The sequence below is a fragment of the Didymosphaeria variabile genome (assembly GCF_027946475.1).
Source record: "Didymosphaeria variabile strain IMI 356815 chromosome Unknown scaffold_4, whole genome shotgun sequence".
Taxonomy (NCBI): Eukaryota; Fungi; Ascomycota; class Dothideomycetes; order Pleosporales; family Didymosphaeriaceae; genus Didymosphaeria; species Didymosphaeria variabile.
Genome location: NW_026611623.1, coordinates 3,037,514 through 3,064,742, shown reverse-complemented (window position 1 = coordinate 3,064,742; position 27,229 = coordinate 3,037,514). Strand labels below are relative to the sequence as shown.

At 53.1% G+C, this 27,229-nt stretch overlaps 6 protein-coding genes across 6 annotated transcripts; 3 read left to right on the top strand and 3 right to left on the bottom strand.

Moving 5' to 3' along the window:
• Positions 1-1,020: 1,020 nt before the first annotated feature.
• FUN12 (eukaryotic translation initiation factor 5B) lies at positions 1,021-4,398 on the bottom strand (the record flags this gene model as incomplete). The annotated part of the gene is made up of 3 exons (XM_056214686.1): positions 1,021-1,264; positions 1,347-3,883; positions 3,946-4,398. 3 exons carry the CDS (start codon positions 4,396-4,398, stop codon positions 1,021-1,023), a joined length of 3,234 nt encoding a protein of 1,077 aa, XP_056071953.1.
• A 763-nt stretch (positions 4,399-5,161) lies between these two features.
• Positions 5,162-10,825, bottom strand: N0V89_005911 (uncharacterized protein; the record flags this gene model as incomplete). Its single annotated transcript, XM_056214685.1, has 3 exons — positions 5,162-5,240; positions 5,290-10,467; positions 10,524-10,825. 3 exons carry the CDS (start codon positions 10,823-10,825, stop codon positions 5,162-5,164), a joined length of 5,559 nt encoding a protein of 1,852 aa, XP_056071952.1.
• Positions 10,826-12,765: 1,940 nt separating this feature from the next.
• Positions 12,766-18,163, top strand: N0V89_005910 (uncharacterized protein; the record flags this gene model as incomplete). The annotated part of the gene is made up of 3 exons (XM_056214684.1): positions 12,766-13,064; positions 13,115-16,741; positions 16,789-18,163. The coding sequence occupies 3 exons, from the start codon at positions 12,766-12,768 to the stop codon at positions 18,161-18,163; spliced, it is 5,301 nt and encodes a 1,766-aa protein (XP_056071951.1).
• A 635-nt stretch (positions 18,164-18,798) lies between these two features.
• Positions 18,799-20,066, top strand: END3 (endocytosis defective- protein; the record flags this gene model as incomplete). The annotated part of the gene is made up of 2 exons (XM_056214683.1): positions 18,799-19,038; positions 19,101-20,066. 2 exons carry the CDS (start codon positions 18,799-18,801, stop codon positions 20,064-20,066), a joined length of 1,206 nt encoding a protein of 401 aa, XP_056071950.1.
• A 109-nt stretch (positions 20,067-20,175) lies between these two features.
• OYE32_2 (NADH-dependent flavin oxidoreductase) lies at positions 20,176-21,376 on the bottom strand (the record flags this gene model as incomplete). Its single annotated transcript, XM_056214682.1, has 2 exons — positions 20,176-21,161; positions 21,274-21,376. 2 exons carry the CDS (start codon positions 21,374-21,376, stop codon positions 20,176-20,178), a joined length of 1,089 nt encoding a protein of 362 aa, XP_056071949.1.
• A 1,267-nt stretch (positions 21,377-22,643) lies between these two features.
• On the top strand, positions 22,644-23,942 carry N0V89_005907 (uncharacterized protein; the record flags this gene model as incomplete). The annotated part of the gene is made up of 1 exon (XM_056214681.1): positions 22,644-23,942. The coding sequence occupies one exon, from the start codon at positions 22,644-22,646 to the stop codon at positions 23,940-23,942; it is 1,299 nt and encodes a 432-aa protein (XP_056071948.1).
• Positions 23,943-27,229: the final 3,287 nt, after the last annotated feature.

Here is a 27,229-nt window from a genome sequence, read left to right as displayed (position 1 = left end):
CCTGCAGCGTAGAAAAAATCAAAGCATATCTGACCACCTTGACCACCACATTTCCCACTCGCAAGATTCCCATCACCAATAACTTTTCCTAGGGCCTGGTACCTAGTCTCAAATTCACCGCCACAGTCTCCCAGTCCGTCTCCACGCAGCCCTCCATTCCATTCGCCAACACTCTCCAGAACCTCATATCCCTCCGTGACTCCCTCCCAGTCAATCGACCACTTCGCTCAGCTCAGGCCCTCCACCTGAGCAGGGCTGCTCAGATCTTCAGAAGAGAGCAGAAAGTTCGGTGTAGGGATTCCCCTCATGTTACATTTGCATGCGCATTCGCCACTCAGCGAAGGGATCGACACCACCACGGGACCGGCACGACCGGGTGCAAGGCCGACTGCCGCAAGCAACAGATAAATGCAACTACAGCTTCGATTGGACGCGATGGTAAAATGAATATGTCTTCTCTCCCTTGCGTGGGCGCTCCAAAACGGCAATGGGGGCTAGTTTGGTGTGGTGCCAGTGCGGTGAGACGAGTCTAAGTTGCCGAGTCGGGACAATGGCTGGGCGGTTGGTTGGTGTGAGGCGCGAACGGCTGCAGGGACTGGGCGGTGGCCGCATCTTACTGTGTACGATGAATTACTAGAAAGAGCTACCGTGGGTTTAGTCGCGAGCCAGCCTTTGCGAATTGACGCGTCAATGCAAGCTAGACGAAGGAAGAATGCATGGCCCCTTGGATGCAGCGCTTAGGGACGGAAACGACGTTATCCGTGTGCACACCTCTGCACGCAACGCGCAGCATAGTTTCTCAGGACAAAAGTAGTTGGAGAGAAGAGACATTGAATGCTGACTTTTAGTGTACTCGTATGCATGCGTTTTGTGTCCAGCCGTCACCCCGAAATCGAAAAAGGTAAAAAGAAAATATAAACGCCTATGTCATGCACCACCCGCGCAACAATTGAGCATAGAAAATAGAAGGTTGCCACACCATTACAATCTACTTCTGCATCATACAAAGTCGCCTCTCCTCTACATGATATCAAAGCTCTCTTTCAGCTGCTTGATCAACTTCCACTCGTCCATGCTGACATCCGCCCTGAAGTAGTTTTTGAGCGTATCGATCGATTCACGCGAGATGTGACTGTAAAGAATGTCCTTTTCCTCGAGATGGCGGCCGTAGAGGGGTTGGTTGGGCCCTTCGATTTTGACGGCGACGGAGGGCTGGCCCTTTTTGCAGACTTGGATTTGCTTGTGGTCGCGCTCGATGGAAGTGCTATATGCTTTGTTAGTGTTTGTTTAACGTGTATCAGAAGTAAAGGTTGTGAAGAGGAGAGGGAGCGGCAAGAGAGACTTACACTCTGCCCAGGTCGATGATTTCCTTCAGACCAGTAACGGGATTCTTCTTGATGGCAGCGATGGGCGTCGTAATCTTAAGGTTTCCCTCTGTGACATCGACGCCCAAGACGATGGGATCTTTCTTGTTGAAGACAGCGATAGGGCTGAGCACGCAGGGGAAGACGGCAAGCATCTTGGAATCCTCCTTGCGCTGCTCCTCGAGCTGCTTCATGTGCGCCGTGAACTTGTCGAAGAGGTGGTAGATGATGTCCGCCTCGAAGATCTTAACGCCGATTTCGTCGGCGTAGGCGCGTGCGTCTTTGTCGACCTTGACGTCGAAACACAGCATGACAGCGTATTCCTTTGCTTTTTCTAACATGACACCGGCGCGTAGGACATCCTTTTTGAAAACGGGACCGATAGAGATGGTGGCGACGGGGATCTTGGAGACGCGTAGGAACTCGAGCAAGGCTTCGAGCGAACCAAGGGTAGATGCCTGAACAGAGACACCGCGGCCAGTCTTGGATACCTTGCTGAGCAAGTGTGCGAGGTCGCCCATGACTTCATCCATGAGGTCCTCTTCGTCATCATCTGGGCCAACGACGAGCAGTCGCGAACCGGCAATAGCCTGGTCGAGACCGTCGGCGGCGATCTTGATACCCATGGCGGCCTTGACCTCCTTATTGTGTACATATTGCGATTTAACACGGAGCTCCTTCATCTCAGCTGGTGTGAGGAGAGCTCGAATATTTGTCGCTATAGGCTCTGGATTACCGCAAAGCACTACTCGGTCACCCTCGTGTAAAACACCGTTGGAAAGAATCACGTCAATTGTTGTGCCGAGACCTTCTATGACCTTGACTTCCAGGACCGTGCACTCTACCTCGGACAGGTACATGAGGTTGTTAGTCATACGCTCTTGGGTGAGCTTGATGATGAGCTTGATCATATCGGGGATACCCTCTCCGGTGTGCGCTGATGTCGGGACCACAGAGACATACCGCGACATGTTTTTGTTCTTGAAGAACAGCTCCGAATTGAAACCCTGCTCTTGCAGTTGGGTATGTACCATGGCCCATCGGTCCTCGAACTCCTTCTTGACGCGGTCCTTCTGCAGGCTCAAAGAGTCTTCGAAACCGTTGTTGTCAATCTTCTTCCAGTCAAGGAGACGATCGATCTTGTTGAGGGCAACAATGAAGGGCGTCCTCCTATCGCGAAGTAATCTCATCGACTCCAGTGTCTGTGGCTCTAGACCGTGCATGATATCGACAACGAGGATAGCAATATTGCAGAGTGAAGAACCTCGGGAACGCAAATTGGTGAAAGACTCGTGACCAGGGGTGTCGATGACGAGAAGACCAGGGACGTTGAATACAAAGGAGTGGTCTTTGTTGACGACGGCTGTCTTCTTCTCCAAAGCCTCAACCGGGAAGTAAGTGGCACCGATTTGCTGCGTGATACCACCAGCTTCGCCTTCCTGGACGTTGGTCTGACGGATTTTGTCCAAAAGCTTGGTCTTTCCGGTATCGACGTGGCCAAGGATGCAGCAAATAGGTGATCGGAGGTTGTCCTTTGAGCGAGCAGCGAGGGCCTCTTCGTGCTGCTTCTTTCTCCGTTCTGCAGCGGCAGCTTTTCGTGCGGCTTCGGCGCGTTGTGCGGCAGTACCCTCTTCATCGGATGATGAATCGTCGCTGTCATCGCTGTCATCTTCTTCATCTGAAGACTCTTCATCATCCGCAGATGCCTCCGCAGCTGGCTTGCCGTTGGCCGCAGGCTTCGCAGCAGTAGCAGCCTTGGCCTCAGCCGCGGCTTTCTTCTTCTCTTCCTCCGCGTCACTGTCTGCGTCCCAGCTGTCCTTGACGCCCTCCATGGCATCTGCCTGGGCTTCCCAATCCTCGCCCGAGTCGCTCTCCCCCTCGCCCTTCTTCGCCTCAGCATCTTCACGCGCCTTTTGAGCTTCAGCCTCAGCAGCAGCGGCCTGTTCTTCGGCTATTCGAAGCTCTTCGAGCTTCTTCGCTGCCTCTTCGGCCTCCTTTTCCTTTTGCTGCTCGGCCTGGGTCTTCTTCCTTTTCTTGCGGTCGTCGTAAACGGGCTTCTTCTTCTCAGTAGGGGCGTCAAGTGCATCGACCTTGGCGTTTCCGCTCTCCAGCATCTGTTTCAGGCGCAGCTCGTTCCTGGCCTTGGCCTCCTTCTGTGCCTTGGTCAGGTACTTGCCCTCTTTCTTCAGCTGCTCGATCTTCTCCTTTTCTTTCTGCTTCTTGAGCGCCCTGGCCTCGGCCTTCTTTTTCTCCTCTTCCTCAGCATTGCGCTCTTCCTCTTCTATCCTGGCCTTCTCTTCGGCCTCCAGGCGAGCTATTTCCTCCTCGCGTTTTCGTCGCTCTTCCTGTTGTTTCTGGAGCGCAGCGAGGGCGGCGGGAATTTTCTTGCCTTTCTTGCCACCGGCGGCAGCTGGAGCAGCAGCAGGTTCGGGAGCAGGCGTTGATGGAGTGTCGGACTTGGCTTCGGCGGGCTTTGTGGCTTCAGTCTTTGCTGGGCCGGTGGCCTTCTTCTTTGCAGCCTGTGTAATGGTTAGAATCGATCTTGTCGACATGGTCTCTGGAAAAGGTGTTGTAAACTTACCATCTCCTTCTTCCGCTGCTTCTCCTTCTCCTTCTTTTCCTTTTCCTTCTCGGCCTTCGTCTTGACCCTCGGCGCGTCATCCTCTACCGGTGCCTGCTTCTCCTCCCCTTTCTCCTCCTTCTTTTCCTTCTTCGGCTTGAAGTTGCCCGCAAAAACATCGTCATCGTCAAAGTTTGCCTCCTCAGGCGCCTTGCTCGCTATCGGATCGTTTGCTGCCTCCTCAGTGGGGTCTTCGCCTAGCTCAGCTTCCCAGTCTTGCTGCTGGTTCTTCTTGCCCTTCTTCTTGCCTCGTTTCGCCAGAGCAGCCATCAGGCCGCCGCCGGTAGCATCCTCCTCGGCGGCGGGCTCCTCTGCCTTGGGCTCTTCGGCGGCATCCTGGGGAGCAATGGACTCGCCCAGGTCAGCCTCCCAGTCATCCTGGGCCTTCTTGTTGCCCTTCTTCTTTGGCGGCATTGTGTATAGTGTGCCGTGTCGCGACTCGTGGGCAATTAGGCCGCAAAAATAATACGCGGACCGGCGGGCGTATAATGACTTTCGAGGCCTGGTGGCGGGGTCAAAACCACACTTCAGTGGCGGCGGGACCGTGGATCAAACGTCCAAATGCGCTAGAAAGGCAGGCCGGTGGGTCTGCGAGACAGTGCTCGAGGACCACAGGCTCGAGCGACTGGAATTTCGTGTGGCGAGGGCGAACGCACAGTAGGCGTCGAAATTAGATGTTGTGAACCCGTAGTTGGCGCGGGGTTCTGCGGCTCTGGCGCGCCTGCCAAGCCTGCCTCACTCACCATCACTTGCTGCCTGATGAGTCGAAGTCATAGCATTTGATGGGTCATCGTTCTTTTTTTAGTCACGATTCGAGCTCACTTCGGTTCATCTCACAAGCTCTAGGTACGACTCAAACAGTGTCCGCTTGAATTATATCCCGCGTTCTCAAAGTGTAGTCTACTCCATGCCTCCCAGACCATGCACCCTTTCTCGCAAGCCTGTACAATTCCAAACATGAACGCCAATTCCCATTCCCGCAATAACCAAAAGGAATGCTATGCTTTAGAGGCGCGATTAGGTAGCTGTATATAGACAAGTTTACCTTATCCGGACCCGCGACCAAGGTAATAAAAATACGAACGTATGAAGGAATGAAGCGACTTTTGCTAGACCATACAATCGTGAATGGGTAGATGCGTGCAGATGGCATAATGTTGATGCTGAGACCGTTTCGCTACTGCGTTTGACCCACAAGAAGCGACTCCACGGCGCTGGAGATGAAGGCCTTCTTCGGCGTGAGATCCATTCCAAACCTGCGTATATCGTTAGTGATGTTCAGAGCAGGAGCTAGATATTACGTACCTCTTCTCCAACTCCAGCTTGATCTGCTTCTTGGTCACCGTCATGAGGTCAGAGGACGCAAGAATTTCGCGAATTTCAGCCAGCACTGCATCATCGGATGGCATGCCCAGAAGGTTGCCCATCTCGACGCTGTTGTCATAACCTCCATAGCCGCTAGGGGCAAGACTCATTCGGGAGTTGTTGGCATAGGGTAGGTTGAGGTGGGACATTGGTCGAGACGGCGGCATACCTCCGTATTCAGATCCGGCGACGGAACCGCTACCGTTCATACCCATGAAACGCTTGGTACCGTACGAGAAAGCAGATATCTCGGATCGATCATCGCGCATCGTGTGCTGCTCCCACATCTCGGCTTGATACTCGTCCCACTTCTTCTTCGGGATGCTGGAGGGGTCAAACTTGCCCTCGTCGGACACGACCACCTTCTGACCCTTTTCACCCGTGACGATACGAGTATTACCCCAGGAGAAATCGTCCATGTGCCAGAAGGCATAAAGCGGAAGGCCGAAGGAGAATACCGGAGTGGCAAGAATGTAAATGATCATCCAACCAATCATTTCCCATTTGCGACGGATGACGAAGATGATAGCCTGGAGACCATAAACGGCGCCCAGCAGGATGAAGGCCGTCATGGGAACGACGCCTGGGGAGTCAATGAGCTGGTAAATGAGGTAGGCAATGTACGCGACGGTAACAGGCATGACGATCGTCGATATCAAATCCAAGAAGACGACGAAGCGCATACTGAAACAACAGAATCCACAAAGTTGCTGCAGCGGAATGAGCTCGAGCAGGTTGTGCACCGTAGAGTTGATCCAGCGACGACGTTGGGACATGAAAACTGCCCAGCTATCGGGGGCAACAGTCCAGGCATGAGCTCGGAAGAGATACTTGGTCTTGTACTTGGAGTGGAACTTGAGGAGCAACGTAGTCAAGTATCGGTCCTCTCCTAGATGCAGCAAGTTCTTCATATGCAGGGTATCGACACGGATTTCCTGATACGCTTCTAGAACTTCCTTGCTAACAAAGAGAGGCTTTCCGGTCTCGGCGGCTCGGATGCGGTACATAGAGAAACAACCAGGAAGACATGTGACGCAACCAAACAAGCTTTCGAAGGCCTTGGTGAGATTGTGCGAAATGAAGTATTCGTAGACCTGCATCATGGTGACAAAAGAGTGCTTCGCGTTGGTGAGAGACGTTTCTCCACACACACCAATCAGACGGGTATCGTGAAGGAAAGCGGCAACAAAGCGGGTGGCTGAGTCCGGAGCGACAACTGTGTCTGCGTCGATCTGCAGAATGAACTCGTAGAATGTGGGGTTGACACCGATGATATTACGGACCTGGTGATGCATTTCAAGCTCCAAAGGACTCATGGGAAGGTTGTAGTGGACCCTGTTCAGGAAGCGCATGAGCATGACCTGAGAATCACGTTTTCCACGGTTACCGGGTTTCGAGACTTCAGACGGTTTGCCGACTTTGACCACCACCAAGAAAGGCACAATGTGGCCATGCACCTCGTACAGACCAGAATAACACTTGCCCATGTTGTGCTGCTTTTGGCCTTCGCCAAGGGACTCGAAGCTTAGAGGGTCGGGATCAACAGTTTCTGATACGCCCAGAATGTCGAGTACAATGCGAGGGGTGGGTTTGTCGTTGCCTTGTCCGATGATCATGCCGTCACAGACGATGACGATAAGTTTGCGCTTGTCATCGTACTTCATCCGGGCAGCTGAGTCGATAGCACGGCGTAGAGAATCCTCGTCCTCGGTGTACGCAGGAACAGTACAGATGATGAACTTGTCAATGTTTTCCGGTACGCTCTTCCTTCCGAATTGGAGTGCGGCAAAGAATTTGAATCCGATGACACTAACGAGGAGAAGCGAAATAGCCAGCATAAAGTACTTCGCGAATTCACACTTGGCAGAGCTCCGTGTGTCGAGGTCTCCGACGTAAAAGAGGTTGTCCATGCAGATCTTCATCGTCTTCCTCTCGTCGGCGCTTAGACTGAGTCCTTCCCAGTACTTGCTCACGTCGGATCCAGATTGCACTCTGAAAATGTCAACCAAAGACGCGTCCATAAAGTCGGTATTGGTGTTGTAGTTGCTAGGCCATTTCTCGCCGTTGTCTTTGGATTGAATTGAACGTCCACCCACGATGTAGTCCGTGAAGTCATACACTTTGCCGTACATGTAAGCAATGGATTTTCCAGACTTGGTCAAAGTGCTGAGGTACTGTGGGCTGAAGCCAACCCGTCCCTTCATGTAGTTGGACTTGAGGAAGACCTGTTGCTCGAACCACCAGTCAGGACGGGAGTCGTTCCAGAATGCTCTGAAATCATGAAATTTGGCATTAAGATCGGTGCTGGAAACGAGATTACTCTGCTGGGTGTAATTGGAGGTTCTGAAATCGAGTTTGAGACCGGGATGCACGGAGCCGTCGACGCCATTGCAGAGTGCAGACACATCGACTGGGAAGAGGTTGGTCGCATCCTTCCCCGCATATTTCTCAAGGGAGGAATCGGGAATAATGGAAGGGTAGTGAGCTGGCATGAACTTTCCGAGGTCATAGACAATGCCACGAATAGCAATGTAAGCGTCGTTGTCGTCCTTTCCATTGTACGAGGTCAATTCGGCGGTTGAGTAGACATGCTGGGTAGGACAAATAAGCCTCGGGAAGCCGACCATGAAGAAAATGACGAAAGAGCAAGAGAGCCAGATGAGCAGATTGATAGCGAACTTCTCTCGCCAAGCGATGCGAACGTCTTTTCGCTTGATTCTTCCGACCCATTTGATCAAGATGTCAGGAACGAACCAAGTGAGAGCATAAACCGTAAACAACCAGCGCTTGCGGCTACCGGAGACAGGCTGGGTGTCGACTTCTTCAAGCGCTTTCGACTCCGCTTTTTCGTCGAGCATTTTGGGCTGCTCTAGGCCGTGGAACATGTCGCCTCCGCTGGTGATAGCAGACGCAGCCTCAGACCTGGCGTCGATATCCTTGCTGCCAAAGTAGCTACCACCCTTGTCGTTGTAGTAGCCGCCTGGGGAAGGCGCAAGCAGACCGGACCTAGAATCGTTCACGCCATAGGAACGAGGCGCATCAGGGGTCAGAGCATCGTCCCCAACAGATAGGCCACGAGCTGGAGGTGAAATATCGCCAATGTTGGCAATTTCAGACCAACACCGCTCGCTCAGGAACACACCTGTTGTGCCAACCCGCACCTCTGTCTCACGCCAAGGCTTGCTGTCGAGCACAGTCTCTGCCCGTTCCCGCTCGCTACCAAGAGACCTGTCCAGCTCAGCAAGACCAAGGAATTCGGCGAACGGCAAAAAGATGCTGAAATCGGCCACATGGAGTCGTTGGCTAACCTCGGCGATGTTCAACGACTGAACTTGTATCCGAACGCATTTGCTGTCGAACTGATTGGCAATCCTTCTGTCGTTAGGCTTCAGACAAAGTACGAAGTATGGATTGGCCTTGCGCAATGAGGACTCGATCGTTTTGAGAGAGCTCAGGAATTGCCCAGCCGCACCAGTCTGCTTCGCAGAGTCACCCTTCTTGGATCCCGACACTGTGCTGTCGGCATCGCTCATCGCATCTTCATCAAAAACGTTGACAGGACGACCCATTCGGCCACCTTTCTCTGTTTTACGGCGTGCCATGCTGGGCATCCTCATGGGTTTGGAGCTGACAGTAGCTTGCATAATGGCCGATCTATCCTTCTGGTGCGTCACCTTCTTCAGAGCTTCTTGTCCGAAAAGTTCTTGGATGAAAGAGCTTTGAGATGATTTGAGAAGGTTCATCATGTCGCCCGAAATAATCTCAGCGTTCTCCTCCATGAAGTTCTCCGCATTGTATTCGACCTCGCCCGCGAAATGACGCACCGTGAAAGTGACAGATGTGTTGGGTGTTGGGAAGTTGCTGCCAGGTTGAGTAACGTTGAGACTGCCAGGCTCGATAGCAGCATTCTTGCCATGGAATCGTTTGCGAATAGCCTCGAGGAACTGCATATGGGTCTTGTCGCGGCGTGTCTGATCATCAAGGATGCTGAGAAGTCCGTTCCCTGACTTCAAGAGACCTGTCTTGGCCTCAGAGTTATCCCAGTACTGGATCTGGGGCAAATTGATCTCTTCCTGCTCTATTTCCCTCATTTGGCGGTCGAAGAAGGTCTGTGTATAGTAGTTGTGCAGGAACTCATTGGCAGAGTTGTTGAGTAGCTGGTCAAGATTGCATCCGGTACCCGAGTAAGGAGCGAAGCCTGGGAAGTCGACCAGAGAAACGGAATTGTTGACCTCATCAGGGACCGCGGCTATTCTGGCGTTGACCTGTTCCATGACATAAGCAACCAGCAACGAGTATAGAGTGCGTGCCATTTCGTCGGCGTTTGCTCGAGCACCCTTCGGATCAAGCATGACGGTAACACGCTCACGGTAGAGTGTTTTGGTCTTCCACCGCAGGCTCTGCTCGAGCTCAGTCATGGTAACCTGGAGGAAACGGGCAATGGGCTCCAATGCCTCTTTGTTCTTGACCATGGTGATGGTTTCGCCACCTTCATGCGAGTAGCCTCCGCTGTCGTCCGCTGTGGGGGTAGTAGACTGGCCACTCTCAAACTCCAACTGGCCGATGTGGAGGATGATGGCCATGACTTCGCAGATACCAGCAATGTCGTGCTTGGAGAACTCGAGCCTACGCAACGCAGTTTTGAAATCCTGGAAGCCTCGTGTATCGTCAATGCCTACTTTGAGCTGCGAGGGGTGACCCAGATAACGCCATCGCTTGTTGGCCGTGAGTGAGGCGCGGTTACCGACACCATCACCGATCATGTCCAGGCCCAGATGCTTCTTCTCAGCGAGGCTGGTACCTTGGAGGAGGTAGTAAAGAATGTGGTAGCTACGTTCGCCGGTCGGAACCGACGCGATGCGGCTACGCTCCAGTCGATGTGCCAGGAACTGGGCGCCGATGAGGGTTGCATGGTGCGAAGTCGCCGTCTTGTACTGCAGCTCGAGCAGCAGGCCGGCTTTGGAGGCCGAAGGAGTCGTAGTTGACTTGGTAGTGGTAAAAGCATCGAAAATGAAGTTTGCGTGTTCAATCTTCTTGGAAAGTGGGGTTGCGGAGTATGAGAGGAAGGCCCTCAGCATGTGTCCGCGAATGGTGGTTTTGCCAGCACCCGACTCGCCCCTGGACCCTGTCAGTTACTTCCCGCTACATTTCCACGGTTCGGCGCGGGTACTTACAAGAAGACAACCGCTTGATCTTCGGAGCGCAGACCCAGCCTCATGTAGGCCCGTTGCGCCATGTCTTCGGCGGCCTGCTGGGCACTGCCATCCTTACCACCCTCGGGACCTCGGCTGGCGTCTGTGTATGTGTTGAGAGATATTAATGCGTGGGAGGAAAGCGTGGAAGTCGGCAAATGGGCGTGGAAGCGGCTCGCGAGATGAGCCGTGAGGTGTGTATCGGACTGCAGATGCTGGCCGAGGGCGGGCAGTGATGGCTGCATGTATTGGGGCATGTTGGCCCCGAAGGAATTGCTGGCCATGTTGTGCGGACGCGTCCCCGTGGGAGCGTTGAGCGAGAGTGGACGTCAGGCAGCTACGGTGGAAGCTGCAGCGCGGTTGTTCAGAGGATCGAGCGAGTGGTGCTTGGGGCGATTGGAGCTGGTCGTGTTTTGGCCAGGAATGTAACAGGTTCAGGAGACACACAGGCACGCGAGCGGCAAGCGACGCGCTCGGGGTAGGATATTAGGAGCAACGAAGGTACAAGAAGGGTGAAGTAGAATGCAAAACGAAGGTAATCACCAGTCACAGAGCCGTCGCCAGTGTCAACAAGGTCGGACGAAGGAGGCCTCTCGACAAAATGATGCGGGCTACCGGGGGTGTTGGCTACTCTCGATGCCCTAGCGAGTGGACCTCGCCGCTTTGGGTGCCCGCGGCCGCCGCCTCTACTAAAATAGATACAGAACAGCGTATTTTATTGCCAGTCCAGGCGCGCCGCCTGTTTGACAGCTACCCTGAGTTCACAAGTTCTCGCGTTGCTTATGGGGCGTTTGGACGTTGCGCCGAGGCCAGCAGCCCGCGGCTTCGACCGCCCACGTAACCTCACGAGAACGTGGAGCCTCACGACATGATGCGTCCCGCGGAAGGGCGCTCGCTGGCTGATTAATGAGGTTCGTGTCGATGGCCTCTTGGGACGAAATCAGGGAGGTGGGCCAGGGCTACAGGGCGGGCTGGGCTGGGGTAGATCGCTGCATCTCATCGTGCTGGGACGCTACCGCGGATAGGCGACTTGTCCACACGAACAGGCGTGCGACGGCTCCAGTACCAATCGACTTCTTCACGCGTCGGGGTGCGGGGACGAGAGGGCTGGTGTCACGCTCTCACCAGTGCATGGCACGCATGCAGCAGACGGAGCGTTGTCCGGGACACGGCGAGCGGGCGAGCAGCGGCTGAGCTGAGCGACGCCTGAAGATGCACAACACAACAACACACCCATTGACGCCAAGCTCTCCTTCTCGAAATTTCCGTCCGTTTGATGAAGCGTGGGCGACGGCGACAGGGGCCTCGTGACGTCAATTGTATTGATGGACGGTGCCCCTCCCATTAACAGAAGCTCGCACCCAAGCAGAGAGGTGTTTGATGGGCGGGCGGTGGAGCCTGAAGTATTGACGCGCACTGTTACGGCGGTCCGCCACTCGGCCGGCACGCTACTGAGGCTCCCGAAGCTTGCATCTGCGAGTGGGTGGCAGGAGCAAGACGGCGCCCGATGTCTCTCCACACCCTTCTATCGATAACCAAAGATCCAGTGTTTCTTCGTGTCCACATTGCCCTATGCACACCGTGACGTCCATGCCACAGCGCCGCGTGCAATACCATGCACTGTTGCTGGAGACCCAACAGAAGACAAAGGCCGCTAAAAATAGGGGCTGTGAGACCTGGTCCTCGCTCGCTGCAACGACGGCCGCCGGCGCGCCACATTAATTGGGACGAGCGCTGAGGCAAACTCATCCCTGCCGCGACGAGTCCAGCTGCCCGTCCGTGATCGCCAGAATCGATGCGCCAAGCCGTAATTTATTTTCGATACAACGGCCTCTAGTGCATCGCCAGGCGAGCAGGGAGTCCCGGAATGGGAGAGAGCCTCCGCCAACAAACATCGGTAGCCTCCTCTCCTCCGCCGCCTGTCGAGCTCTTTCGTGTCGCCGTTTCGTTTTTTCTTGCTACAATCGTTTAATCACTACCTTCGCTAGGCCTATACGCCGTAATTCGAGTCCTCGAGCTGTCAGGCGCCCTTGAGTTTGGCCGATACGTCTCTGTCACCGAACCCCCGTTTCCAGTGCCAGCTTGAGCCCTTCGAATTCACTCGCTCAACCGCCCTCGACGGTCGTTACACAACCTCAGCTGCCCTCAAAAGACTGCACCTGCTGCGTTCAAGACAAATTCACCCCTCTCCCACTCGGGGCTTGCACCCCACCCCGCCGCCATCATGAGTTTCGTCAACAACTCCCGCATGTCTGTTTATTCGACCACCTCCAACGCCGCATCACGCCCCGGCAACACGTCGTCACAGGTGTCTACCACCACCCTCCTCAACAACTTGAACACATGCTTCAGGACCAACCAGCCTTTCCATCTCGAGGCGAGCACAAGCCTCGTGGTGAACACATGGGTCAACGCCCGGATGAACGTCGACGGCCGCATTGGTGGTACAATCGACCTGGAGCTCGGACGAAAGGCATGGGAGCATGCTCGTCGCCGTGCGGAAGACGGCTGTATTGTTTTGGGGTAGGCTGTTGCTCTGCATTTGTTCATTGAATCCATGCTAATCACATCAGATCCCTTCACGAGTCTAGTCCCTCAACGCTTTCGCCCTTCGTCTCGGGATTACCGCTGGCTGTACCCATCAGCTTCTGGACCGCACTCGAAGTCGTTCGCGCTTTCACACATTGCGTCACGCCTCACAACCCTTCGTTCCCCCGTCACTCTGCCCTCGCCACCATTTTCACCATCAATCTGCAGGGTAACCTGGTAAATGCTGAGATTCGCCTGTCTACAAGTGGAATCGACACCCAGAATGGTCTGCTGAACATCCCTTCCAAGCCTGGGTATCGTGCCTTTGACGTTTTCTACTACCTGAACTCAAGCTCAGCCAGCCATGCGGAGCGAGAGTTTCTTAATCTGGCACACCCTTCAGAGTACAAGTTCCTGAACAGGTCTGGCACATACGACCCACCTTCATATCTCCCAGATGTTGACGATGCCGCTGCCGCAGAGGATCTTCGTCAGAATCTCAAAGCCATTGGTATCAGAGGCCAGAAGCTGAACAACCTGATCAGCTGCCTCGCTGGACTACTGAAACTCGGAAACACTATTGGCTACGATGTTGACCAGGATATGGTACGAGCCCTCTGTGAAGACTGCAGCTCTCTCCTCGACGTCGACCCGTCCTTGCTTGGGCACAAGCTCAGTGACAGTGACCGTGCGACAGCCATAGGCGGCATCTACGAGGCCATTGTCGACTATGTTGTCATGCACGCCAACACTACTATCCAGGAGGACGTGCGGAGCGGTAGAATGGGCGCTGACAGCGATGCTGGCCACATGACACCCCCTTCTGAAGACGAGGAAGGCGACATCGTCAACATCACTGTCGTTGAAATTCCCAGCCAGGCGCTCGGCAAGGCCATCTCACTACGCACTGTTTTCGATGATACCGAGGGAATCAACTCGGAAATGAAGGAAGACGGTGTTCAAATACCTCCTGCGGGAACTTCTGTGTTGGAAGGTATGCACCAAGCCATCCATACTTGTGAGGTTGAACTTGGCGTGGAAGGTCCAGCTCTGCGTGAACATCGAATGGATATCGAAAGACGCGAGCGAGTTCTGGAGCAAATTGCGTTGGAGATTCCGGACGAGGACAACTTCGTTAAGAAGGTTTTGATGCCCATTAGCGGTCAGGGTATTATCCTCGGCAGCGCAGACGTCAACCGACTAGATCTGGCTAATGTTCTGGCGACCAGTAGAGTCTGGTTCCAACTTGCTCTGCACCCCACTGATACCACTCCTGAGAAGCTTTCACAAGACGTTACCGCGAGCTGGTCAGCTGCGACTGTTTCAAGACAGCTACGAGACTGGAGGTTGCCAGAATGGGCCAACCGCCGCAATCGGTCATCTGACTTCACTGCCGATTTCGACCATCACGAGTTCTACGAGCGTTATCACGTCCTGGGTTGCATGGACGGCAAGGATGGCATTCAAAGCTGGATCCTACAACGCGGTTGGAGCAATGGTGAGGTGGTTGTAGGGAGCCAACGCATCTGGGTTCGCGAAGGCACGTGGTGGGAAGCCGAAAACCAACTAGACCTCAAAGCGCAGGACCTGACGGGCGCAACCATGCTGGGAAGTATGGTGGGTGCAGGTGGACTCGAGAGTGGCTATTCGGCAAACAGTCCTGCCATGGGAAGCGGCTTTTTCCCACCATTGCGTGAGGTAAGCCCACAGGCGAGCGCAACGAACATCTTGCCCACACAGAGCACTGCCACGTTGGGTACAAAGGGCGCAGCTTTCGACGCCAAATCAATTGCTCCCACCACCGCACCTACACTTCAAGGTCGTCCCGGAGACTACGGTCTCGGTGCAAAGGGAGACGAAGACAAGGGTGTTACCTATTATGACACCGAGACTGGCGGTAACATGGTCATTACAGAAACTGCCACGACCGCAACGAGAAAGATTTGGGTCGCTTTTGTCTGGGCGATGACTTTCTGGATTCCTTCACCTCTCCTCAAGTTCGTTGGTCGTATGAAGCGCCCCGATGTGCGCATGGCCTGGCGAGAGAAGCTTGTCCTCGTGATGCTTATTCTTCTGATAAACGCCACCATCATCTTCTACATCATCGCTTTCGGAAAACTCCTTTGCCCGAATAAGGACAAAGTCTGGAACCGCAAAGAGGTGGCCACGCACCAGGGAGAGAGTGATTTCTACGTGAGCCACCATGGTGTCGTCTACGATCTGTCCGACTGGTGGAAGGTTCAACATAGTGACTCCAGGACGAAGGTCACTACAGACAACATGCAACCTTTGGGTGGTGCCGATATGGATCCGTACATCCGCCCTCCTCTATACCTTGCTTGCCCCAACCTGGTCACCAATTATCTTATCACTTTCCAGAATAACGGCTCGCTTGAAAATCCCGAAGCCGAGCACTCGTCGGGCAACCGCACAGTCCGGACCGACAGCGACGCTTTGAAACAGAATGACTGGTACCCCAATGTTTTCCTCCCCAAGATCAAGGAATTCCGGAAAGGTGACCTGGTATGGGATACAAAGACTATTGAAGATGAAGGGAGGAATTTGGCACACTATTGGTTCCGACTAGGCAATAAGGTCTACGATCTGAAGGACTATTTCTACACGCAAGAGTTCATGGACAACCTTGAATCCTACAGCTGGTTGGATCCAGACTTTGAGGATCTGGTAAAACAATATGCTGGCCAGGATCTCACCGAGCAGTTCCAGAACACCCTTAACAAAACCACCCGAGAGTACACCATGCAGTGCTTGGAGAACGTCTTCTACGTTGGCATCACCGATTTCCGTAATACACCCCGCTGCAAGGTCAACGACTACATTCTTCTAGTCGTCACCATCATTCTTTGCGCCGTCATTGTCATCAAGTTCTTGGCTGCGCTACAGCTCGGTTCCAAACGACGACCTGCCAATCAGGACAAGTTTGTCATTTGCCAAGTTCCCGCATATACAGAAGGTGAAGACCAGCTCCGAAAGGGCTTAGACTCGCTCACTGCTCTGGCCTACGACAACAAGCGTAAGCTCATCTGTGTTGTTTGCGACGGTATGATCGTTGGCGGTGGCAATGACCGCCCTACGCCTAAGATCGTCTTGGATATTCTCGGTGTTGATCCTCGAGTGGATCCTCCTGCACTTCCCTTCAAATCGGTCGGCATGGGTAGCGAGCAGCTCAATTACGGAAAAGTCTACTCGGGTCTGTACGAATTCGAAGGCAACGTCGTTCCCTACGTTGTCGTAGTCAAGATGGGCAAGGAGACCGAGCAAACCAAGTCCAAGCCTGGTAACCGTGGAAAGCGTGACTCGCAGATTCTGCTCATGAGCTTCCTCAACCGTGTTCACCATCGTGCTGCGATGAACCCCCTCGAATTGGAGATGTTCCATCAAATCAACAACATCATTGGAGTGGATCCTGAGCTGTATGAATACCTTCTCATGGTTGATGCCGATACGATGGTCAGGCCCGACTCTCTTACCCGACTAGTGGCAAGCTGCGCCAATGATTCCAAGATTGCAGGTATCTGTGGTGAGACGAGTCTGGAAAACGAAGACAAGTCTTGGTGGACTATGATTCAAGTCTATGAGTACTACATTTCTCACCACCTGTCCAAGGCCTTTGAGAGTTTGTTCGGCAGTGTCACCTGTTTACCCGGATGGTAAGTTGACGTTTCTGATGTTTTCGACCATTACTAACTCTTCCCAGCTTCAGCATGTACCGACTCCGTACAGCCGATAAGGGCAAACCGCTCATCATCTCTGACCAGGTCATCAAGGAATATTCCGACTGCATTGTGGACACCCTACACAAGAAGAACCTATTGTCTCTGGGAGAAGATCGTTTCCTCACAACCCTCATGACAAAGCACTTCCCGACCATGTCATACAAATTCGTCCCTGACGCCTACGCTTTTACGGCTGCTCCTGAGTCTTTCAGCATTCTGCTGTCACAAAGACGTCGTTGGATCAATTCTACCATTCACAATCTGGCAGAACTGATGCTGCTCAAGGATATGTGCGGTTTCTGCTGCTTCAGCATGCGTTTCGTCGTGTTCATTGATCTCTTCGGTACTGTCATCCTTCCATCTATCTGCGTCTACCTCGTGTACCTCGTCTACATGATCGCCTCGAAGACGGGCCAATTCCCGATGTTCTCGATTATCATGCTTGCAGCAGTGTACGGTCTGCAAGCCGTCATCTTTATCATCAAGCGACAGTGGCAGCACGTTGGATGGATGATCATCTATATTCTTGCTTTCCCTATCTACTCTTTCGTTCTGCCGATCTATTCTTTCTGGAAGCAGGACGACTTCTCATGGGGTAACACCCGTGTTGTTATCGGCGAACAAGGCGGGAACAAGAAGGTTCTCACCACCGATGACGAAGGCTTCGATCCCAAGAGCATTCCTCTCCAGCGATGGGATGACTACGCTCTCGCCAACGGTCTTCCTGGACGTCGTGGCTTGGCCGGACAAACCTCTGAAAAGGGTGGCTACAGTGCTTACGAAGACGAAGGATACGAGATGAACGACATGCAGTCCGTATACTCTTCTGTTAAGCCGGCATCCACCATTATGTCCAACATGCACCATATCTCGCACATGCCTCCAAGCCAGTCACCCGGACCGTACCACGGCATGCAGGCTCGCCAGTCGTCGTACTCGAACTTCTCTCGCTACCAGGACAACCCCCAGAACGGCCAGAACGGCCGTCTGATGTCTATGGGCGCGATGAGCGATCACTACGACCAGTCACCGTACAGCAGCCGACCCAATATGGGCGGCTTCCAGAGCTCCGACAACCTTATGACTGCTACGCCGCCTGTTCGGGGACGCAGTCCTCTCGGATACGCGCAGTCTCGCCCGGGCAGCACCGTGAACTTCCAGGGCATGATGAACGGTCCAAGCGACGCGACCATCATCGAAACCGTTCAGCACTGCCTAAGGGAAGCGGATCTTGATCGCGTCACGAAGAAGCAGCTCGTCGCGCTGGCTGAACAGCGCCTCCAAACACAACTCACAGGCGAGAGGCGAATCTTCCTCAACCAGCAGATCGACCTCGAGCTTGCGAACATGGTTTAAGCCGACCCGCCCACATTTTTGCCTGATGCTTTAGCGGAATCATTGTATATTCGAAGCATATTACGACTTCATTCTTATCTGCACAAAAACATTTCACGCTCCTTATCGCGTGGCGCATGATTTTGGGAAAACAGGTGTTGTGATTTTCTGGGTTTTGCGCGGTCGGGCCGACGATGAGCATTGGGAGCGTCGTTCCTTGGATTTTTCTCCTTGTTTTGATATTCAACCTTCGGCGTTATCATAATAGGGTGATGTAGGATCATATATAGCCTAATATGAAGACTGTACAATCACTTTCTTGGGACCTATTTGCGTACTATTGGTGACGGTAATGTTATAGGACGTTGGATGTGGTTGAACAAGAAATGGCGATCCGCTCTTGATTAGAGTCTTGCTAGAAACACTACATTGTAATAGATGTCAGATTCTAGTGTAAAGACTTTTGAAGCTACCATGGCCCTAGCTACTGCAAGTTGAAATACAATATTGTCGACCTACGGCCGAGTGCATGGTTAGCAACTCTGTACCAGTCGGGGCATTCTCGGCTGCCCAACCCACCCCTGCAGCTGGAGCTCCGCCATGATGCATCCCCAACATCCCGCAACCCAATACTCTCACTAACACACCACAACACAATGGCACCCCGACGCATCGAACAAGAAGAAATCGAGAAGTACTGGGAAATCTTCACCTCCCTTTCGCAGGGCTCCACACATCTGGACGGCGCGCAAGCCGCCCCTGTGCTCAAGAACAGCCATCTCCGCGATGACCAGCTTGAGCGGGTGTGGGATCTGGCGGATGTAGATAACGATGGCAAGCTCGACTTCGAGGAGTTCTGCGTGGCCATGCGTCTGATCTTCGACTTGATCAATGGGGTATGCACGTCACCAGCCGCCAATACACTCTTCAAATTGCACAGCTAACAAGAAAACCGCAGGAGACATCCGACGTACCGCAAACCCTCCCAGACTGGCTCGTTCCCGAATCCAAAGCCCACCTCGTCCAAGCCAACCGCGCAATGAGCGGCGGCCTCCCCGCATTCGAAACGGTGGAAGACGACGACGACACGCCCGGCCTGCGCAACGGCTTCGACTGGTACATGTCCCCGAACGACAAGTCCAAGTACGAAGAAATATATACGGCGAACCGCGACTCCCACGGTAACGTCTCCTTCTCGACGCTACAACCGCTCTTCGACTCGCTCGACAACGTGCCAGACTCAGACGTGCGATTCGCGTGGAATTTGGTCAATCCCAAAGCGGGCGAGAACGTGGGCAAGGATGCGTGTTTGGCGTTTCTGCATATCTTGAATCAAAGGAGTGAGGGGTTCAGAGTGCCGAGGAGCGTGCCGCCTAGTCTGCGGGCGAGCTTTGAAAAGGCTAATATCGATTATGATGTTGAGAGAACAGGGAATAGGTGGGCAGAGCGAGGCGGAGAGGAAACAGCGACGGGCAAGAAGGCCAAGTTCGGGGATGCATACCTCACGCGTTTGGGTGTTGGCGATCGCGCGAACAACTACGGTGCGAGAGCACGAGGTACCGATCACGGCGGGCGCACCACTGAAGACTGGGAGGAAGTCAGGCTCAAAAAGCAGCTCAAGGAGCTTGAGGACAGGATTACGTCTGTGGAGAAAGACGCGGAGAACAGGCGGCATGGCAGGCGGGGAGACAGCAAGCCTGCCCTCGTGAAGCGGGAACTGGAGATGCTGCTCGATTACAAGAGAGGCGTACTGCGGGATCTGGACAGTGGGGATGGTGGCGCTGTCAAGGGTCTAGGCGGCATCAGGGACGAGATCGACACAGTCAAAGAACAAGTCGAAGGACTACAGTCGCACCTAGAGAGGCGGAACGAAGTACTAGCTGATCTGCGAAGGCAGATTGACGATGAGAAGGCAGGAAGATAGCATTGACATGCGTCGTATCTCCACACAATACCCAACAAATCACTGACTGTACATAGCCTCTCCAATCTATTGCCCTGTGATTGCGCCTTTATCTTCTTGTTCTGTACGACTACAGCGTCCCCATCTTCGCCCGCGCCTGTCTATCTGCCCTTACATACTGCCGCGGCCACTCAACACTCGCACCCAGCTCCTCCGCCCACCTGTGCACCAAGTTCGGATCTCGCAAAAACTCCGTCGCCACAAACGTAAGATCCGCTTGCTTTTCGCTGACTACCTTCTGCGCAGTAGCAGCATCAGCGATCCGCCCTACGGCCGCGACAAACATACTCTTTCCGTGCTTCTGAAGTGCCGTCTTGATTTCCTTAGCGAGATTGACCTGGTACAACGCATCGTCCTTGGGTATCACTTGCTCCACATTATTTCCCCCCGAGGAGACGTCGAGCACATCAACGCCTTCGTCCGCGAGAAGCAGCGCGAGGGAGATGGAGTCGGGGAGTGTCCATTGCGGTGTGGAGGGGGAATGGGCCATCCAGTCCACTGCTGAGATGCGCACGGAGAAGGGCGTGGTGTTTGGAATATTTGCGCGGATTTCCCGAACGACGGACACTAAAAAGCGGACGCGGTTGTCGAAAGACCCGCCGTAGGCATCCGTGCGCGTGTTCGAGATGGGGGACAAGAAGGAGGAGATGAGGTATCCATGCGCAGCATGGATCTCAATAAAGTCGAATCCTGCCTCCACGGCTCTCTTCGCTGCGGCGCCGAATGCTTTCACAACCTCTTGGATATCATCTACTGTCATTTCTTTCGGTGTGATGTAATTCTCCTTGAAGGGTATTGGACTCGCACCCCAGACTTCGTGAGGCCATCCGCCGTCGGCTTTCTCGGCGCGAACGACGGGGTGTCCAGGGTAGATGGGCATCATGCTCGCTTTGCGGCCTGCATGGCCTAGTTGGATGCCTATTCTGGCTTGCCCTCCTGCGGGGGTTTCCAGGCTGTGGATGAAGTCGACGACGCGTTTGTAAGAAGGGATCTGACTATCATGCCAAAGGCCCGCATCAGAGGGGGAGGAGCGGCCGTTTGGAGTGACAGCGGTAACTGCGTATGTCAGTACAAATTACACATCCCCGTTGGACTGTCATTCTGTTCTGGAATCGCAACAAAAACACATTTGCTTAGAGGGACAATATTCCAGGAAGGCTTTACGTACCCTCGACAATGGTGAGCGCGGCGCCGCGGAAGGCAAAGTGCCCGTGGTGCATGAGGTGGAAGTCTGTGAGGTTTCCGTCTGGGAAAGAAGAGTACATTCCCATTGGCGAGACGACTATGCGGTTGCGGAGGTAACAGCCGCGGATTTGGAGGGGGGTGAAGAAGGTAGGGGAAGTGTTCTGAGCGTCATCGTTTCTTTTCCCTGGGATCGAGCCCATGGTGTCTTGGATGTATCGAGGAAATGGAAGGATGCAAATTTCCGGGATACAGATACATGTCGAAACTTGGTAAGAATTAACTTATATACTCTTGTAATCTAGTGTTTCAAGATTGCTGAACAGCATAAATTAGGCAAAGAGGGCGCCATGACTGTTGTTGGAGGGGTGTTGCTACTCCGCCGTTACGGCGGAAGGTACTGGTATGATATGTACAAATGCCCGCGTAAATTTGGGTATGGCTTTGCTAATAAACGATGGTACAACAACAGGGCTTTAGCGTCGCACTGGCGCTGACAAATGTAGCCTCATACAAATGCTGCTTCCGCTGCAACGGCGGAACAGTTGATGCTTCTGACGAGTAAGATGAACAGTTCTTATCACTTCCGAACATAGTTGTAGTTGTCACGAACCAGGGGATAAATGCCAGACCAGACGGCAGCGAACAAGCGGAAACTGCGCAAAGGTACCCACAGTTGCTGGGAATGTAAGCGGCGAAAGGCGCGGTGTGTTTTCTCCGCCGGTGACGATACGATATGCGTTGGATGTCGCCGGAGGGGAACGAATTGCGTTGATCAGAATGAGAGTGATGTGGAACCGGAGACTAAGGACAGCGCGACGAACCGTCGCCTGTTGCGGATTGAGGCGATGCTGGAAACACTGCTTGAGAGACAAGCAGCAAGCGCAGTGGACGGCACTGCATCTGTAAAAATATTAGAAGGAGAAAGCCCCTCCTCCACTCTGGGTTCGCAAAGGCGAGAAACGTAAGCGCTCCTGTGCGGATAACATATCCATTAAAAATCCGATATTGACAAGACATTCCAGGCCGCATAATGACACCGGAAGCGCAAAATACCAACGCACTTTGTCGAGGTCTCCGAAAATGCATACATCGCGGAGGTTGCCTCCCACGCGATCTGCGATACAACGTAGTTTGAGCAGCACTCTGTCAGAGACACTACACAGTCTCCTACCATCACAGGAGGAGTGCCAAAGGATCTGCAGCTCATCCAAATTTCTGCCTTGTTTCTTCCAGCAGATGTTGACCCGAGACTGGAAAACCATGTCAGCATCACAAGACTTGCCTATCCTCACGCCTAATCATGTTGCAAGACTACCTTCACCAGACGTGCATCCTATACTCCTCGCGCAAAAGATGTTGATGCTGGCTTGTCTAGCACAATTTATATCTCGAGAGTTGAGCGACGATGAGTGGAAACGTAAGGCAGAGCACATGGCATCTGCAGCCATCGATGTTGTTGCTAAGGAGGAACTATGCTGTAGCGCGGAAGCACTAGAGTGCTTAATGCTCGAGGCCACATATCACGCGAACAACGGTGATATGCGGAGAGCATTTAGCGCTGTGCGGAGGGCGATGGCTTGCGGGCAACTCCTCGGTATCCACCGCCTACACCAGCTCAGCATTCAGCAACTAGACAAAACAGCACCTCCATTTGATCCTACGTACATGTGGTATCGGATTGTCTCAGCGGATAGGCTGTTCAGCTTGATCCTTGGGCTACCGCAAGGCTACTCAAACACTCTACATTCTCATATCCTTGATCTTGCCGGGCTGGACCCAGAGCAACAATTGGAGAGACAGCACAGTGAGATAGCATCATGGATCCTGGACCGCAACGAACGAGATCCTGAAGACACAATAGTGACGCATACCATCGACGAGGCATTGCAGGATGCGACCTCTAACCTACCATCAGAGTGGTGGCTGCCTCCAGCTCTATCAAGAGTCAAGTCCCGCCGAGACATGTTCCTGGAAACAACACGTTTAGTCAATCAAATACTTCACTTCAACCTCATCAACCAAACACACCTACCGTACCTTCATTTACCTAGTCCCCTGTACGGATACAACAAAGCCGCTTGCGCTACGGCAAGCCGAGAGATCCTTCATCGATACCTCATCTTGCAAGACTCCGGCTTCGTCGCACACACTTGTCACATCGTCGAGTTCTTCTCGCTTATAGCCGCAGTGACTCTGACTCTGGCGCATTTAGAGCGCCACTGGCAAGACAGCTCACAAGAGCTGTCTATACTAGCACATGTACGCTCAAGCGATCTGGCCATGGTCGAACGAGCTAAAGTCCACATGGCCCGACTGGCTGCTTGCAAAGGCTCGCAAATCCTCGATCACTTGCTCGATATAGAAAACGAGGCATATCAAACTCGGAGCGTGGGCTCTGGTACCATTGTCAAGGACTTTCCGGATCAAGGCCCATTCTTTGAGCTGAGGATACCGTATTATGGACAACTGAGATTGAATTCGGCAAAGATATGTTTCCAGCGGGAACCTGATATTGAAGATGTGAGCTTAGGAGTGAAGAATAGAGGAGAGTGTGGCGAGGTGGAGGATCTGGCTGTTTTTGAGGACTTTGATTTCAACGCATTCGTTGGTGATGTTGGCGCTGCAGGACTGGCAACATCGTTCTCGTTCTAACCGACGATCTCCGGCAGTGTGGAAGTTTCGCAGGTGTTATGCATGTCGGATTTAGCTGTTTACTGGAAAGCCCGAGACTGTCAGAGGGACTGGGATGCTACACTGTCTTAAAAGGAACAGCTATATACTGGTACTGGAGTGCCAGTGCCGTCCATGACGTTGATCGTCTGTCACACCACGCATATCACAGGATCTGACCACAGTAAACGACGTATAGATGAGCTCCCCTAGTCATGTCTTCGCTACGAAACTCGACCCTTCCTCAAGAAATCCGCTAGCAGCAGGACGCTCGATGAAAAGAATAGATGGATCATGCGTGATCACAAGATCGGAGGTCGGAGATCGATGGACGGCAGTCGTGGGTGGGATCGTGGTCTGTTAGAGCGGTCTCAATGTCGTCGAGGATTGCCATGTTGAACGGCTGAAGAGAAATAGAAAAAAAAGGGGCTTCCGAATCACCACATTCGAAAGCCAAGAAGGTAATCCGAGCCTTGGTGGATCTCAGAAAGCATCAGTGCGTGGCTAAAAGCCACTTTCTTTACCAAGGCCCCGACACAATCGTGACAACAGCTGCAAGAGGACATTGAGACCGCTCTAACAGACCACGATCCCACCCATGAAAGCAAGAAGTATAATACGGGGCAAGGCGAGGCCCTCCGAACCAGTCCTGACCGGATCGCTGACCAGAGAAGCTCTGCCTATTCCCTACACTTCAAGCTCCTTGCAGCAGTTCACAAGCCTTAGAACTGGGGTGAACAACCACCAGCCAGCTATGTGCCACGGTAAGGTAGTTTGTGTCGTTGGGTATACCGTTGCCATGTTGGATGGCGGATGCTTCTCGCCATGTTGAATGGAGAAATCATGATAAGGGTGCGTGACCCATCGCGCAGAGGTTGCTGTCGGGGCAAACGTTGCGGGCAGCATTGTCGAGGTAAAGGAAGGTGGTGGGCGAGAAGGGCACAAGCCCTGGTGAGGTTTTATAGTACGGGCGCAAGCTCTGACCATCAGGCCACAGCGTGCACGTGATCGTGAGTCACCTGTGGGCAGGTGGACGGTTGTGCGCCATCTGCACGGACCAAAAGATCCCAACAAGACGCTCAGATGACTTACAAGCAGAAGTGCTGGCCTGAGGTGATGAACGAACCCACTTTCCCCGACTTTGGTCCACCCCTAGGGTTTTAGCCCAGCTCTCTTCCACGATCTGTACCTCTCATTGCGACTTACAATACTCCCGTGTACGCTAGATTGAGCTTCCACTGCTACTATATTAAATAAAAAGACAGTGCCATCAGATGAAACAGGAACGTCCAAGGTGTTGCCAGATCGACTCGCGTCAAGCTCGAAAGATACTTAAGGTAGATTCACAACTGCTCGTGTCTATGATGGTTATTGAAGCCTTCTATTCTCTAGCACGCCGAGAAGATAAGTGAGAATGAAGATGGAACCATTCTCTATCTGCCAGCCCGGTGTCAAGTCTATAGCAGCATGATGCTGCCATCGATAGACACCTGGCATGTGTTTGCTATGTGTTAGAGCGCTAGAACACTTTCAAGAAACCGACTTGCCTTACTTGAAATAGGAGCAGAAAAGTGGATGACCTTCGTCTTCTGTACAGATAATATCCACTGAGACTCGATGAGTAGGGGTTCAATACGATATGTCACGATTCAATTGCATTTTGGGCCTTGGTCCTCCAGTATCAAGCACATATTGTACGCCGCTTCGATGTGACTCAGTACCGTTACTGTACGTACTTGATTAGATCAATCCGCAGGCCAGGCAGCTCATCAGAAAGTGAGGAGTCCTCTAACATGCAAGGCATTCTGCGCACCGGCGCACTTAGCATACTCAAATAAAGTAGACGTATAATTAATTGGACTTTTCCAAAATCACATTCGTATTATTACCTCTGATATCTCATAACCCACGGTAAAAGAGTCTTCTAAATCCTCCCTCTGCATGTGCATTCCAGCTTGAACTTTAGCTTAACACTACACGCCGTAGTGTAGCATCCTTTCAATCATCCTGAGGGCGCCCCGGTTGGGCATGTTGCTCCAACTTTTAGGCCCTGCTCCAGTGCCTTGTTGACAACCAACGCGGCGGAAGTCTTCACCACGTGCAAGGCGCTCCGCTTGCTGGTCCGTCAGCCAATGCGACCCTCCGGAGCACCTCCAGCCTACTTCTTGTTTCAACCATACGAAATTCTGTGGACAGGGAAGCTGTAGCTCAAGTACTTGCTGCACCTCTAGTTGGTGTTTGGTTAGCCCCCGTGTAGCGTATTCGGGAAGTTGTGTTTTCGTAGCTGCCATGTTTCCTGCGTTCGTAGCTTTTTGTGTTGGCATGTTTCCTGCGTTAGTAGTTCTTTGTGTTGGCATGGTTTTCTCGTAGTCGTGGTGGGTTTTCCCCGGTGTCGAAGGCTGAATATCTGTTACTCGAGAAGGTCCTGCGGTCTGCTTTGTACTCGCTGCAGCTTTAAAATCAGCCTTTGTGTTGGACAACGCCGTGATTCTTGATGCTCCTGTCTTGTTTGAGGGCTCTGTAGCTCGAGAGGACTCCTCGTGATGAGTGTGTTTGACAGAGGAGTCCTTGCGCGGAGAGTGTTTGCTAGATTGGCCCAGTGTTGTTTCCTTATGTAAAGTCTCACGACGTGAGTGCTCGTGACGAGAATGGTGTTGCGTGGTTTTTCTACGCGCTGGCTCGTACCGGGAAGGTTCTGTATCTCGAGTGGACGAATGTGATGGACTGGAATCTGGCGCGGATAATTGACGGGACGTTGGGAGAGGAGCATGATGAGAGCTACTGGAAGCCTCCGCCGCCTGGAGTTGACGAGATGTCCGAATCGGCAGTTGGCGAAGGGTGCTCGACGCTTCCGGTGCTGGAAGATGACGTGAATCATCCATCGGAGTAAGGCGAGAACTACCAGATGCTGGACCAAGAAGTTGACGAGTGGTCCGAAGAGGAGTCGGGTGAGAGCTCTCAGCTTGTGGCGCAGGAAGTTGTCGAGACGTTCGCAGAGGAGCTTGGTGAGAACTCTCAGCTTGTGGTGCAGGAAGTTGTCGTGATATTCCAAGAGGAGTGTTTTGAGAACTTTCAGCTCGCGGTGCAGGAAGTTGTCGAGAAGTCCTAAGAGGAGTCGGGTGAGAACTCTCAGCTTGCGGCGCAGGAAGTTGCCGAGAAGTTCCGAGAGGTGCCTCTTCGCCGCCCCGTTCCTTTTTACTCTTCTTGTCAAATAACTTCGTTGGCATTGTGGTATCGTTTCAAGGTCTTTGTAGTAGGTTTGCTGGTAT